Source organism: Podarcis liolepis (assembly GCF_965112155.1).
Source record: "Podarcis liolepis genome assembly, chromosome: 3".
NCBI classification, from domain to species: Eukaryota; Metazoa; Chordata; class Lepidosauria; order Squamata; family Lacertidae; genus Podarcis; species Podarcis liolepis.
This window is the reverse complement of record NC_139557.1, coordinates 51,728,363-51,744,942: the sequence shown is the minus strand read 5'-3', so window position 1 is coordinate 51,744,942 and position 16,580 is coordinate 51,728,363. Positions and strand designations below refer to the sequence as shown.

General features: G+C 40.5%; 1 protein-coding gene across 2 annotated transcripts in view; it reads left to right on the top strand.

Moving 5' to 3' along the window:
* The window catches only part of PDSS2 (decaprenyl diphosphate synthase subunit 2), a 74,511-nt gene that overhangs the window by 50,222 nt on the left and 7,709 nt on the right, over window positions 1-16,580 (top strand). Inside the window, exons 4-6 of one of the 2 annotated variants that reach the window (XM_083497702.1) lie at window positions 7,210-7,284; window positions 13,668-13,841; window positions 15,069-15,200. In XM_083497702.1, the coding sequence (XP_083353828.1) occupies window positions 7,210-7,284; window positions 13,668-13,841; window positions 15,069-15,200 (381 nt within the window). The remainder of the gene's footprint in view (window positions 1-7,209; window positions 7,285-13,667; window positions 13,842-15,068; window positions 15,201-16,580) is intronic. The other variant, XM_083497703.1, reaches the window with a different exon arrangement.

Sequence of the window (16,580 nt, the reverse complement as noted above, 5' to 3'; positions counted from 1 at the left end):
ATGGTGATAAAAAGTGGCTCATCACTAAAATGAAAATGAATGTCCTATGCCAAACTTGTGCTAAAATGAGATGTATGAATTATAGGCAAACGAATGGCACCTCCATTTTTTCTAAAGGGTTTACTTTTGTTAATCTAGTGTTAGCACTATGGATTAAAGATGTGTGTGAGGGAGACAGACAGGCAGACAGACATTTATATATATATATTCACTTCAATTGATTACTGAGGTTCTTGCTTGAATAAATTTCCCACCCGTTCAGCACATAAAGGGAAGATAAATATTCCCTAGAGAGCATTCTGCGTCTTCTTAATGGTTTTTAATGGTGCTTTGGTATTCAGGAAAAAAGTAATAAATTTGTATGTGATTGTTTTTACTACTGCAGCAAATGCTTAAGTGCCAAACTAAGAACCTTCCTGAGAAGCAACTAATAGGAAAGATTAAGATGTCTTTGATCACCTGTTCTCTGAAGGGACAGACAGATCTGTAATGCATTTTCCTGCTTCATGGTGTAAGAAGTCTTAAAATATTTTCTTGACTCAGGTTTTAAGGAAGGGGGACTATAATTAAGTAGATTCTTCATGTACTGCTGTTCTGTACAGACTGAAACTGACAGAATAAAACTTGCAAAATCTTGTCGTCATTGAACTCCACATTCTGAGGTGCCTTTTATGTTAGTCTGGGATCCAAGCACTGTTAACTAATGTTGACTTAATGTTCCATTTTGTTAATGGGAAAAAAGTGACAGAGGGTTCATCTAGCTCAGTGTTCTGTGCTCTGAATGGCAGCAGTTCTCCAGAAGGCTGCCCCAGCCTTCCCTTGGAGATTCCAGGGATTGATCCTGAAACCTTTTGCATGCAGAACACTGAGCTGTGACCCTTTCCCAAACACTTCTGTTTAATGTATTGGGTGCTAAATGGCTCTTCGGCCTTAAACATTATTTATTGATATGGGACCAAGCCTGCTAAACTTGTGACTCCACAAGCTGAATGCAGCTCTGTTGGTGAGACCTCCTAGGTGCCTGACAACCTCTCTTTTTGCAGCAAATAAAATAAAAAGATTTAATTTAAAAAAGCTTGGATTATCTGGTGAATCCCTAACCTCTCCTTGTGAGTTTTTGTAAAACTGATCAGTATTAAGCAAGCCTCAATATGTAGGTTCAGTCCCCAGCATCTCTAGGTTGGGCTAGGAAAGATCCCTGCCTGAAACCCTGGAAAACAGCTGCCAGTCCATGTAGACAATACTGAGCTAAAGGTAAAGGGACCCCTGGTCCAGTTGTGGCCGACTCTGGGGTTGCGGTGCTCATCTCGCTTTATTGGCCGGGGGAGCCGGCGTACAGCTTCCAGGTCATGTGGCCAGCATGACTAAGCCGCTTCTGGTGAACCAGAGCAGTGCACGGAAACGCCGTTTAGCTTCCCGCCAGAGCGGTACCTATTTACTTGCACTTTGACGTACTTTCGAACTGCTAGGTTGGCAGGAGCAGGGACTGAGCAACGGGAGCTCACCCCGTCGCGGAGAGTCGAACCGCTGACCTTCTGATCAGCAAGTCCTAGGCTCTGTGGTTTAACCCGCAGCGCCACCTGCGTCCCTTAATACTGAGCTAGATGAACCCAATTGTCTGCCTCAGTATAAGCAGCTTCCTATGTACCAAGTGAGCCTATTTACACAGAAGCACAGAACTATAGAGTTCAAAGGACCCTGAGGGTCATCTAGTCCAATCCCCTACAATGCAAGAATCCCAATTTTTCATACATGACCATCCAACGTTTGCTTAAAAACCTCCAGGGAAGGAGTGCCCACCACCTCTTGTGGGAGTCTATTCCACTGTTGACACTACACACTTTTTATCTGCTGGTGCAGGTTCATTTCATTGACCTAGAGGAAAACTTACACATTATGATAGGAAGTCATAATAGGGGGCAAAGCCCTTGAGAAGATGAAACTTCCTGGAAGATCATTAAACATAAGACAGTATTTATTGCAACAGTTTAATACTAATCTTATAATTCACATGCTTACTAAATCTCTGATACATTACTGCCTTGAGTTCTACTATATCAATATGGCAATGATACATATCAAGTTCTACATTTCCAAGAAGATGTAAGAACCGTGCCAGACAAGATTATAATTGTAAAGGTCCACTTCAGGCTTTTACTTAACAAATCAGCTAAAGTCTGGAGGTGAACAAAATAAATAATAAAGGCTTTGTTTTGTTTGTGTCTGGAAACTTTTCAAGTGCATTTTCAAAATTCTAATTGGAGCCCTGTTTTTCAGCACTGGGGTCATGGAGTGCACAGTCTACAAATTGCAAGTTTCTGCACTAGGGGATTTCTGCACTTGTGCTTTTCTATTAAGTGCATTTATTCTTTATTTACAAAAATATTTTTAATCTGGTCTTATAGAGGCAATTCCCTTTGGACAGGCAGCCAAGGAATAAAAAGTAGTGTGTGACAAAGCTTTAAGCCTGGGGTGGGGAACCTTTTGCAGCTCAAGGACCTCATTCACTTCTGTGCAACCTTCCAAGGGCCACATGCCAGCGGTGTGTGGCATGTGGGAAGAGCAGTGGATGTAAATGTTGTATTTGTTTCAGTAGGCTTCTACACACACATACACACCCCTCTTTGCCCTCCATCCAGAGAAATAGGCATTACCAGTGTTCAAGGATACATTCTATTCAGGCAAAAACACTTGTGGTGGGTGTGAAGCTGGGCCAGTACAGGCTGTGACTTGGGAGAGACCAGAGTTCAGAAAGACTCAGGTGGCTGCAGTTTCCCACCCTTGCTGAAGCAGTAGGTTAGGAGAGTAAAAGAAAACATATCCTTAAGAAGCAAGGAAGCAAAGTTATTGGCAACTTGAGAAGGCAACTTGAATGAGACCCTTTAAAGCAGCTTCACACTGTTGTTGTTGTTGTTGTCGTCGTCGTCAAATTACTGGTATCTAATAGCATTTCCCCAAAACCCAGCAAGTTCTATCTTAATGGTGAATTGATTTTTAGGCATGATCACAGAGAGCTTAATTCTGCTTTTAAAACATCTCTCTTTCAAACAAATAGATGGTTAGTTGGAAATGGGAAGTGTGCTTTCATCTAGCAAGTCTATCTGGAACTTAGGAGTCCAGCACAAGCAGTTTTCTTGTTCATCCCTTGTAACGTTTTTCCTTTATTTCTCTTCAGTTAAAAAGAAATTCCCCAGGACACTTTTGCCTCAATCCACTGCTTTCTCAAGTTCCCCTTGTTATTTCAAACTCTTCGTTCTGTGACATATGAACACAGAGTATCTTTTTTTGCTCTCCATATAATGCTAACTTTTTTCAGATTATTTAAGGAGTGCAAGTGCTCCATCATACCAGCATGTTGTCTCCCTCCTGTCCTGTTCAGGCTCTTAAAAGCTATTTATTCTTCAAGTACTTGCAGCCTTTAAGATGGCTGCTCACAGTTTGGTTGGCTGCATTCATTGCTTGATGTAACTATTTTGTCCAAACAGTTAGATGGGGTGTGTGTGTGAGGGGCTGGGCAGGGAGAAGAAAATGGAAATCATTTGAGTCGCCCAGATGATCCCAACTGAGACAATAGCAAAAATGATAATTTACACAGCCTGAATCTCAGTGATGCTTAGAGAAAAATATACAATAGCTATTGAAATATTGCAGAGATCTGGTTTTTCCCCTTCTTTAGCTGTAAGATGCCTTTTCTTGTATTCCAAAGCTATATTCTGCTAATGTTGCTCAGAGAATTTCTCCCCACCCCCATCTTTATAGACAGTTGTTACTAGATTGGCAATGCAACATAAATATGGTGTTATATTAGTCTAACTGTCCTGCTATGATGGCAATATTCAGATTATGTACTTGATTGATAATTCTGGGCCCCCCAAAAATTTGCATAGTCCTCCAACAGTGGTTTTCAAATTGTGCTCCAAGAAAACCTGGATTTTTCTCATATTTTTTTCTGGGGTGTGATCCTCAATGAAAAAATAAATGATGGACAGGTTCCATGAAAGAAAGCTTGCCTACCACTCTGAATCATTGTTTAATATTTGCAGCTACAGGGCAGTGTTGGGCGTGATCTGGACTGAGCTTTTCATACAGAGCAATACTGAGGTCCAATTCACCTGGGCAGCACTTTGCACAAATGGTGCAGATCCTAAAAACCTAATGTGCAGAAATTTACCAAATCACAACTCTGAGAACAAGTGTTGTCTGAAGTTCAAAGATTGAAAATCCCTGCTGTAGACCTAAGAAACAATGCCTTATATTGAGCCAGACCGTTGGTATTGTCTACACACTGAATTGCAGTAGACTCTACAGGATTTCAGACAGGAGTCTTTCCCAGACCTACCTGAAGATGCCAGGGATTGAATCCGAGCTTTAGCTCCTCCCTGAAGTGATTTGCCATGACTGAGAATTAAACCCAGGCTACTATGGTGAAAACACAAAGCCAAAACCACTAGACTACCTGGCACCTTAATCATGCTATGAATAATATTGAGAAGGTAGCATTTTTCATATTTTATATAACCTTTATCTAGTAGGTGTAAAGTTCTGATTAAGTAACTTACTATACTGTTGAATATTTCAGATTTCAGAAGCATCTTTCTAAACTTGGAGCACTGGTGATGGTCGGGGAAGTGGAGAGGGAAAGAAGTATATGACCTTGTGTAGTACAGTAACCAAAAGTACGAGCTCTGGGTCCTCAGTTCAAATATCACTTCAGCCATAGACTCAGCAGGGCACAGGGCAGGCGTAAGATTATGTTGGCATTCCTTTGGGATTGGTTCAGAAGGTGCAGCTGGTGTTGTGGTCTGCAGTTGTTGAGTGGAACACCTGGATGCACAAATGCTACACCTGAGCTGAACTTGTTGTTGATCAGTGACCAGACCATGTTCAAGTTCTTCTGCCCCTGTGTAGACCTGTAAAATCACTTCAACCATTTGGGGAAAATCTGCTTGTGGTCCTACACCCTACAGTATATCATAGCGCGAAGGCCATGAAAGCAGGCATGCCAACTGTGGACCACTGTTCTGAACTGGAGTTAGGAGAGCATCAGATTTCTCTTTGGTGGAGGCTAGTGATTATATAATGCCATGCTGAAAGAGGAGTGAGAGACAGGGGTTGGAACGTGTGCATGAATGAAGGGTCTGAGAACATAGGGACCTATGGTCCACTCCTGATCCCTAAGCCAGAGTTAAGTGTTATGATTGCAGTAGGACATTAGTGACCATTAAACAAGGCTGCTGAGAAGATAAACTTTAGAGGGTGATTGTTAAGGGGCAAAACACAATTGTATTTATGTGAAACCTTTTATAGACTCGTACTCTATGGATGTATAAACAGTAGCTTTATTGCAAGAAAGATTCATTGCAGATGACAAGAAGTGCTCTTAGGGTGTAAGAAGTAATTGCACAGTTTAGTATATTGTGTGCCTATGAATTTCATATAGTGTTGATTTTGATGTTTTATATATGTTTACAGAAAAAAAAATTCTGATTCTTCAAGAAATAATTACATTGAAATTAGTGAAAACCTGCCACTTCCTTATATGTGTGTATAAGAAGTAAAGGATCTTTTGCTGAGTTGTGTCTTGTCTAGAGTTTCAGAGAAGGTTGGATGTGTGTTTTGAGAGGGGGGAGGAAGTTCTGGCTATTCACAGCTAGATGCATTGTTAAAGCTCATACTATCACTTTGACATTTAGAGGTAGGACTCAGTGTCTTTGTAAATTCTTCTTCTTCGTATTACTGCCATGTCTCTGGGCTCCAACCGTTTCACAAACCATAATATTTTTTAGTGAGTGATTGATCTGTATTATGTGTCCCAGCCATCAGAGAAATCTTGAGATGTTGCTTGTATAAACCGTAATACAATCTGACACTGAGCATTTGGTTACAGGCTTTCATAGACCTATTGGCGATACACAATCCTCCTGGATTTGGGCATAAGGCTTATCTGATACCTTCCCAAAAAATGCCCCTCATTTTCTCTGTTCCCCACTTAAATAACTCAACACATCTGGGTTAACACTGTAGGATCATTGTCCTTTCAGTTCCCCTGCAGCTCATATTGCTACAATATTTCTTTAAGTATCTGATTACTGAACAGGCAAGGCTATTTTTTCCCCTCCCCAAACAAGGCTGTTTTAAAATAGGCCTTACAAATTAGTTCCTAGGCGTCTTCTTTTTTTAAGAAAAGGATTTAATTGGTACTGTTTGCCTAAGTGTGTACATAAGTTTGTGCAAGAGGCTAAGAGTGCAATCTGTGCATGCTTACTTGGAAGTAAATCCCGTTCTGTTCCATAATGCTAACTCCCAGACAAATGTGCATAGGATTGCCGTCTAAATATAGTAAGGCTGGTGGAGGTTTGCAAATAAAACAATAAGAAGGATCACCAAGAATGTTAAGGGGTTTATTTGTGTTGCTTTTGGGGACTTTATTGTTGGCCATGCTGTCTTCAGTTACAAGAATGATAAAAACTGAAACTAAGTCTTTTTAATTCAATAACAAATGGGCTAAATTTTAGGAAAGGGAGATGGGGAATCTGATACAGCTCTATATACATAGGAAATTAATCACCGAAGAGAGTAAACCGGTGAGCAGGCAGGATAGCCTTAAGGTGTGCCTACTTGATACGCCTGCATTGAATATATTACAGTAAATTCTGGTATATTGTTCCAGTTAAGGGAGTTCCAGTAGTTCCAGTGAGACTATGGCTGGTTTTTAAATTTTGGATTTGATTCAGCTTTTCAATGTGAACAACTGAGAACCCTAAAGATAATAGTTTTCTAAATATCATATGAACAGCTGCATGTTGGTGAAAGTTTCAATACATGTGTTGCTGTTGACCCTCAGGGCAGACACTTAATACAACTACAGTATGTTTCCAATGCATGAAAATGAATAATAAAGAACTGCTTATGGACTCTTTGACTTTTTTGCAGTGGGTATAAATTTTTGAGTTTGTAACAATTTCCAGAGGATCTTGCAATGTGTACATAACTGGCAGCTTATTTAATTTATACTTTAAAATATATATTATTTTGCTTTTGTTTACATTAACTTGAAATGTAGTGGGAAGAGGAAATGCTAAGCACAAGGCTCCAACTTAGAGATTTTCTTTTATTAATGTTTCCTTTGCTCTTTCAGTTTGGTGCACTCTACCATCTCTGTAATTAATCAACCCACTTAAAACAATTATTTCTTTTTCCCCCTTTCAGGTGGTAGAGATCATGTCAAGTGCCATTGGTGAATTAATACAAGGGATATATTATGAAAATTCAAACTTGGAAAACGTAAGTTCCTATAATTACGAAACTCAGAGTGTGTGCATAAATCACTCTTTCCCTCCCACTTTAAAAAAGGTGGTGTGTGAGTCTGACAGAACAAACTGAATTAAATTAGAAACTCCTCATGATATTTCAGTTATTGGGTTGTACCATTTCAGGTAGTAGGTAGGTGAATCAAATGTTTGAAATCTTTTCCAAATGTAATAGTATGTTATCTCCCGTTGAATTTTCTCTGACATGTTATATGTATTTTGTGGGGAGAATGGCGAAATTCAATTCTTCCACTTACAGCCTGAAAAAAATATATACTCAAGGCTTGTAGATAAGCTCACAGAAGTCACTAGCCTGCAAAATATATGACTAGCCTGCTAAGAGCCTAGTAGCTTCTGTGTCTATGCTGACTGCAAATGAAGGCCCCCGCCCCCAATTCTGCAGCCAGGATGGAAATGCAGACCGCTAGCATGTTAACACACTACCAAAAAAGAAAAACTATCTATCAAGCAGACTGGCAGAGGAGAGAGCGAGCAATCCATCCTTCCTCTGCCAGCTTGCTTCATTTTTATGCTGGTCACAGAGGAAGGGACTTTTCTTCCTCCACAGCTAGCATGGAAACCAAGTAGACTGCCATGGAAGGGATGGAGAGATCCGTCCCTCCTCCACCTGCCCACTTGCCTGCATGGAATTACTGGCCACCTCATGGCTACTGGAAGACTTTTGAAATGCAAGGCTAGCCCTGCCTAGAAACAGCTGCATCAGGTGTGGCTTCAGGATGTCCCTATTTCTTTTTAGTCATCAGTGTTTCTTTTTCATAGTGGCCATGCTCCCAAACAGCCCTGGCCTGGCTGCTTTTTCACCTGGTTTCAGATTCTTCTGAAGGCTCAATAAGACAATAGTTTCAGTCACGCTCCAATCCCCTTGCAAGAAAGACAAAGGAGGAGGACGATGGGGTGGTGGAGTGCTTCTAATGACGGAGTTCAAGAAGCAATGAGCATGTGATCCTTAAGGGAAGGCACATCTGAACTGAAGTACATCCCTAAATAACATTGTAGCAAGGAAACAATTTACTCCCATTTCATTTACTTCCCTCCCTTGGGTATATTCTGCTCTTTAAGGTGCGTTCTGTAATGGACGGACAGGTCCCTCTTTTAATTTAAAAATGGTTTTCTCTGGAATTTGAGTAAAATAAAAGGATTAAGGCACTCCGGGGTGTGTTTTATGGACCCATTTACTCTAGCCCCTTTTCATCACAAACATCAAAGGCATGTATTAATAGACCAATAAAATATGTCCTGTCATGTTCAACAAGCAGTAAGACATCTGCTAAGTGAGACATCAATCACATGCAAGATGCTTGCAGGGTAACTGTGTTGCTGCTGCTGAAGACTCATAATTTTATTGGCTTCTTTCCTACACAGATGGGAAAATAAAGATTGTTGAATCATCTCACTTATAGCTGAAACAGTGAGTGATCCAAATGGCAATTTTTTAAGTCTGTGCATTGTTCTGATTTAGATTTAACTGACATTTGTAGTGCCAAGTAGTACATGCAACACACTGCAGTTTATCAGAATTAAAATGTAGGAATATAGCAGTCCATGCTTTTCATTTTGAAGTTCTCAAAGAATTGTTGTACCTTTTTCTCTGTAGCCTTGAAGAGAATAATATATTTGCATATGAGTCCCAGTAGTTGCATTTCACTGGGATAAATTAAGATAGTTGGGTTGGGATTATGAAGGCACATGAAACTGGGATACGTAAATATTTAAAGTTATCTCCAGCTGACAGTAACTAACTGTTGTGAATTGTTGGCAAGCATTGCAAGCCATGATTAAGGATCATGAGTAAGCTGTGGGTTTTAATCAGGGATATCCAAGGGATCTTAGCAGCATACCTAGATTCATTTTAAGTAGGCTTAGCAGCAGTAACACATCACAAAACCAAGTAAAGGAGTTAAATAGAAGTTGAGAAATAGAGGCAGGAAGAGCCACTCCACCGTTCCCTGCTCCCAGGTCCTAAACAAGGGGAAGGAAACCTTATCTGGTCATTGGGCCAGATGCTTATCTCTCCACTTCCTGGCAAATTTGACAAGTGGGTGAGGCCATCCACCTGTCATTCAACTGCCATCACATATTGAAGTTCCAATTGTTGGGTCTTCAAAGTAGGTGCAGGGAGGTGTGGAAACACTTTTGCTGTTTGCAAACAGTCTTCAACAGACCCCATGCTCCTGTGGCTCAAGTGTGTGTGTGTGTGTGTGTGTGTGTGTGTGTGTGTGTGTGTAAGCAAGCCTTTTATAAAAGGGAAATGTCCTGTGTGTAGGCAGTGCTTTCAAAGGGCAGCTTTTTTCTTCCCTTCCCAGTTGAATGCTTTCAGATATCCTATACATCCCTGTTTGAGGCTCATATGGGATGAGGGTGTCTGAAACCTCTTTGCAAAAGGGAGTAGTTTTGTGTGTCAGCAGTGAGCTCACCAGCTGATGATGGTATGGGAAAAGGTTTGTTGGAGTGACCCTCCTGGCCCACAGACTGTAGGTTCCCCACATCTCTTCTAAACCCTTGTTCCAAGATTTAATCCGAATGAGACCATGTTGGCTATGACTTAAACATATATTTAGATTATATTTTAGAATGCTCTTTTATGCTCTTTGCTATCATACTGCCACCTTTTAAAAATCCTTCCCAGTAGCCAAAAATGTACCCTGTGAGTTCCCCACCCCAGTTGGGATTTCTTTCTTTCTTTCTTTCTTTCTTTCTTTCTTTCTTTCTTTCTTTCTTTCTTTCTTTCATCTTTGAAATAGGGTATGTGGTTTGATAACATAACTCTGAAATGTCAGAGTTGCCGCAATATACTTAACATGGATTCCGAGGAAAGTCAACCATGCTCTCCATTTCTAAATGCATTTTGTAGAAAGAATTTCCAGTGGAATTTATTTCTAAATAATGTGCTTAGGATCCATATAGTACTCTGTAAGAGGTCTCTGCAGATTATGAGTAGGTTTTGCATAGGCCAGCACTGGAAAGTAGCACCATCCATTATAAATTATTCCACTCACGCCGCTTCCTCATGTGCGGTCCCACAGCTGGGTGTGTACATGCATGAATTAAGCAATCATTCAGACTGACTAATCACATTGGTCTTTTACAACCAGCTATCACTTTGCGAAGAGGAAGGGTGCTGATCACAGAGATCAGCATCTTCTCTCAAGTTGTTTGCCCCACCTGTCTAAATCTCTCTTGCAACAAACACTGGTGTAAGATTTCACTGAGAGAAAGTGGCTTCAAGCTCTTGTATGTGTGTGCATGCACAGGTCTCTGTTGACAGAACCTTTTCATTGCCTCCCCAGGCTGGGGTGTGTGAGTGTTCCACACCAGCAGTGGCATTTGGGATGAATGGCCTTTTACTCCAGTGGGCTGTTTTAAAAACTCAAGCATACAGACGTTGTTATAACTGCAGTTCCCAAATCTGTTGCTAGTTTTTAATTTCACAAACCTCACCAAAAGAATTAAGATGAAACACAGAGCAACATGAACATTTTAGGTATTTTATGTAAAAAAGAATGATCATTGCTACTTATCATCTGAAAAATCAAGTCATATAAACTTGTGGCACAATCTTAAAACTGCCTTTGTTAGCAAAGGATGCTCAGGATAGAGCGTCCTAACTGCTGTGCTAGTATTTCCCTTGTGCTGGCATTCCAGACTGATGCACTGGTGCAGGTGTTTGACCAAATGTGGCAACATGTGAAAATATACATTCCACTAGAGAGAGGGGCTGCTTAGGCAGGAGCCCCATTGAAATGATTTGTTCTGAACGAATCTGTGCTTGGTAGATTTGCACCCATTGTTCTTTGTATTTTGGAAACCACAGTCTTTCAATAAAACGGCAGATTGCTCATATTTAGTCTGCTGGCCTTGCTTAGGTTGCCCAAATAAGTCATAGCATAGATATAAATGTAGAAATTGAAAATAAACGTGTACCTCACTTGAGAACCAGTGAGCTCCCTTCAACCCATCCCTGTCAAGTTCCTTTGTAGATTGTTTTTTTAAAACTAATTTTATGCTTCTTATCTCTGCATTAATGAGGGCTGGGATTTAGTGGAATTTAAGTGGAATAATACTAAATCACATTTCTGAGCTGGCTATCATGTTAATTGTCCATCATGCTTTTAGCTTTTTTTCCTACTTTTTTAATCTGAGGAGTTTTGGTCCCAAATGCAGTCACCAGTTCTTCGACATTTCATCTTTGGAGCTTATTTTGAATAGAATGACACTGGCCAAATAATTGGACTTGTTGTTTGGGTGCCTTTTCTTATCTCTCCTTGTCATTCTGGAAATCCAGGAAATTTGCAAAACAAATGTTATTTTAGTAAACACAACTGTCAGATGAGACATAGCTGAAGTTTTCATCTTGATTTTGTCATCACATATATAGCTATAAACATGTGGTTTCTCTTGCCTTCTTCTCTCCCCCCCTTCCTCCCCCCCTCCTTCATGCAAGTTAATGGTGTATTTGAAAGCAATGAATTTTGATACAATGTTCAGTAAGTTGGCTTTGCAGAATTGTACAACTTTTCCCATCAGTCTCATATTATCTCCTCCCTTGCAACCCAGCACTCCTTGGCAGTAGCCACAAGGGAGGAAGATTAGAGCTGAATGGAGGGATTTTATTTCATTTGTTACCAATTTCATGACAGATAATACCTTGCTAGAAAATTATGGTGTCATGCAGATTTAGTTCTTACTTGTTTCTAAGTAATTTAATTGAAGAAATTGACAGGAACAGGATTGTTTAGATGACATAGGTCTTTTTCTACAATCTCTTTTTTTGTTTGGATTTTTTAAATCCACCTTCTGGTTCAACCTCAAGGCAATGACAAAATGCATCCTAGGTTTTAGTAATCTTGAAGCCGTTTATTCATGTTACAGCCTTAAATTTCTTATCCTCTTCAAGGTGGCTAAGAGACAAGGAAGACAAGTCACAAAAGGACTATGGTGCTATCTTACATAAAGTTCCTCTCCCCCCCCCAAAAAAGGAGAATTCTGGGTTAACCAATCACAAAATGGATGGGGGTGGCTGCCATGGGGAGCATGGCATAATGCAAAATTAGAAAGAAAACCACTCCTGGCAAATTTATGCTTCTGCTATGCTGGGAAGACAGCTTTGATTTGCTGGTCCTTATTATGGAGATCTCTTTCTCCTACCCATCACCCCCACACGGACATGCACACACTAGTGCTGTTGCTGTCTAATGGCAACAGGAGCATTCCTTAGTACCTGGAAAATAGACAAGGTAGCAACTCTACTCTCATTACACAGTAGTTGCTTTGAATGTATCTGCACATTTTGCCCCATAACTTTCTTTCTAGCAGGGCTAAAAGGTAAAGGGACCCCTGACCATTAGGTCCAGTCGTGACCGACTCTGGGGTTGCAGCGCTCATCTCGCTTTATTGGCCGAGGGAGCTGGCGTACAGCTTCCAGGTCATGTGGCCAGCATGACTAAGCCGCTTCTGGCGAACCAGAGCAGCGCACGGAAACACCATTTACCTTCCCGCCAGAGCGGTACCTATTTATCTACTTGCACTTTGACATGCTTTTGAACTGCTAGGTTGGCAGGAGCAGGGACCGAGCAACGGGAGCTCACCCCGTTATGGGAATTTGAACCGCCAACCTTCTGATCGGCAAGTCCTAGGCTCTGTTTTTTAACCCACAGTGCCACCATCGTCCCATTCTAGCAGGGCTAGAGACTTGCTTTTTTAAGAAGCTGTTGGGCCAATGAAATTAAGGCAGCCTAATTTCTGTGTCTTGAAGCTCCAGCAATTGCTTCTCCTCTGGAAAACAAGGGATTGCAAGAGGAGAAACAGTCACTGAGAAGAGAGTTGCTTAATCCTTCCTCCACTCACCACTTCTCCTCTAACTCCCTGCCTCCACAGCTGCTTTTTCACAGTCATAGTTCCAGAGTCACTTTTGCAAATCTTTTCCTTTAAATTTTATGTTGCTGTTGGGTAAATGTTCATCTCATTACATAAACTTAGATTAGCAGGTTGGTAATTAGTTGCTAGTGGTTAAAATACAATGACTTTATAATTCAAATATACAGATATATAAAGAAATCACATTTGGTTTGTGGGTTAAATGGAATCAGTTGTGAAAGAAAAGATATTCAGTTAATAATGGGCACCAATAGCATGTGCATAGATAATATAGAAGCTTAAAGTTGTTCAAACCTTTTGGTTTCTGTAATTTCCATCAACTTGTTAAGATGGAAGATTACTGCAGAATGTTCTGCTTCACCTGCCATATGAAGGTCTCATGTAGAGTAGGTGGTTTCACTGTTGTGTTTAATAATACCTCGATTTGGAGCATATTCTACTCACTCTTTCTTGCATTTCTAGGGAAATGGTCTCACAGATGACATTAGGATATCAACGTGGAAGGAGCAAGTTTTCCTATCCCATAGTGCCTTGCTGGCAAAAAGCTGCCACGCTGCAATGGAATTGGCAAAACATGATGCAAGGATCCAGAATATGGCATTTAAGTATGGAAAGCACATGTCTATGAGTCATAAGGTATGCTCTTCCTTTTACTGCAGTAGCTGAAAAGCTGATATAATGAACAAGAACCACACGTATCTTTTCTTTCTGTCGTAGCTTTGTAGTCAGCAGGTGCAGGTTTTGGTTGCTGCTGCTTAATAGATATAGATATAGATATAGATATAGATATAGATATAGATATAGATATAAACACACACGTAAATTGTAGGTATAAAAGCTATTCACAACCAGCCCCATCAGTGGACATCCACGTACACAATAGGGCTCCCTCCCTCCCCAATTCTGTGCCTGCATGCCCTACCTCCTGAAATTGGCTAGGGAGGGGGATGGTAAGGAGAACTGCATGCAGGGGAGAAGAGGGGGCTCAGAATAATTAAGAAATTGCTGCATAACACCCAAACTAATTACAGCCTCAGTTAAAGGTAGCACTGAAGAGGAAAGTACTCCATGCTTGCCTAAGCACCTGTACAGGCGGGGCAAGGGACAAGTCAACAGGAAGTTCCACAGTTCTAGGGCCATCACACAGAAGTCCCGGTTTCTTGTGTGTGCCAGTCAGCTGAACTGATTTTAATGGTGCACACTGAAAGAACCCTGAAGAGCTAATTTTACTACTGAATGCATGTTCTGTTGATTTCACTGGGATTTAAGCATGCCCGAGTTTTGCACCAGTAGTGTGTCATTTTTCCTTTCATAACAATGCATTGTAAAAAGCTAGGTCACAAGCATGACCAAGAAACTCAGGGTGGGGTTGTGCACATAGGAACAGGCCAGATTCTTAATGGTTGGGTTACCAGAGTCAGGGAGCAGTCTTAAACCCCTAACTCTGGTATCTGCAATTGTACTTTTTTCTCCCTTATTATCAAATAATTTCTGTTAGCTCCTATTGGGAAAGTAAAGCGCTGAATTTGGCACACACTTGTGGTGGTTTGGCATGCTCTGACAGAGTTCCCACAGGACAGGACATTTGTATGCACATGCACAGACACAGAATCTTCCAGTATGCTTAAAAAACCGTACTGTGGTTGGAGACTCTGGTAATATTAATTGGATTTGAACCAACGGGGCAGGAATAGCCTGATAAATCCTTAATAGTGTGTATTGGTTGAAGGATTTTGGTATGGCCAAGCATACAAAATATATATAAGACTCTGCACACATGTGGGATGTCAGTCACTGATGAAATGGATTAGCTATGAAGAACTACTTTTATTTTACAAACTATTTTGATCTTCCTTCTTACAGCTAAATGTCGACATTCAACCATTTTTGAATGAAAGTTCTAATGATTCTGTAGCCTTCAGTTTAAATTCTGCTCCTGTAGTCTTGCATCAAGATCTCATTGGAAGAGAAGCCTGGATTAAGCAAATTGAAGAGGTAGGCAAATAGCACTGTTCATATATTTAGTCTTCTTTAGTCATCATTTGCTTAGCACGAGAGGAATGAGTCTCTAGCTCATGTGAATCCCTCTTTTCTTCCGCTGGAGCCACAAGAAGTTCAAAAGCTTTAGCTTCTGTTTGTGTTTAACCACAAGTTGTTGCCTTGCCCAGACCAACAAACTTGTTAGTGTTAAACTATGGTTTGTTTGGAATGAGTCCCAAACCATAGTTAGCATTAATCATAGTTTGTTAGTTCAGACAAAATGTCAAATCATTGTTAAGCACAGTGGGAAGCAAAAGCTTTCAAACTTTTACACAGCCATGCCTAGGAGAGGTGGGGAACACATACGTTTTTCTTGTTCCTGTCACACTAAACTGTGTTTTTAGTATAACATCGGATTTTGCCATTCAGTGATACAAGTGAATGTGGCATATGTGTCTGTGTATTCGTCCAACATATGGGTACCAAACCAACATGCATAAAATGAAAATATTATTCTGCTTCTGTGTATTTACAGCTTAAGTTCAATAAAAATAAAGTGTTGGTACCAAGAAATGAAGATTACAATAAAAATACAATGACACTTAAGGTAACAAGATTATCAAAATTCGTAGTATTAGACACCGCTGAGCCTGACACTGCTCTGCTTTGTATTCTGTAGGGATTTTATTAAAATATGCAAGCATTATCTGTCACTAAAACAAATAAAATAACAGTTTTAGTTTTTCAACAACTAATTACTTCTAAGCACAGAGCAAAGAGAAGGCAGAGGGAAGGAACTGCTCATGCATATATGATTACAACTCAAAACACAGCTGGATGGACTAATTTTAGGCCTACTAGCTTTGATATGCTCTCTGATGTTGTGATTGTTATCCCTTCTCAAGCTGCTATCTTGATACAAATCCATATCTATTCTAATGAATACGTTCTTTGGTCAGTGTATGCTTTATTGAATTCAGTGCAGCTTACTCCCAACTAAGCAGGGTTATGACTGCAGACTTAGTTCCTTATAATCTTTCCACAGTCATCACAGAGAAGCCCTTTTCTCCCAGGCACAGGAAACAGTTCAGTCAGTACAGGCATCCCCAGCCTGCTACCCTTCAGACGTTGTGCACTGTACGTTCCCTCAGCCCCAGCAAGCATAGCCAATGGCCAAAATGGTCTAAAAAAACTGAAGAGTACCTGGTTGAGAAAGGCTGAACTAGAATAACAGTTGATTGAACCAGTTCACTGGTGCACTTGGCGTTCTCTCTGCAACTGCCTTTGATAGCCCATCTGTGTGTCTTATTTTAGATGAAATATGTTTGTTTTCCATTGTTTAGTTTGAAATCTGCAGTCTCAGAATTATAATCTCATAGACAATGACACAAATTT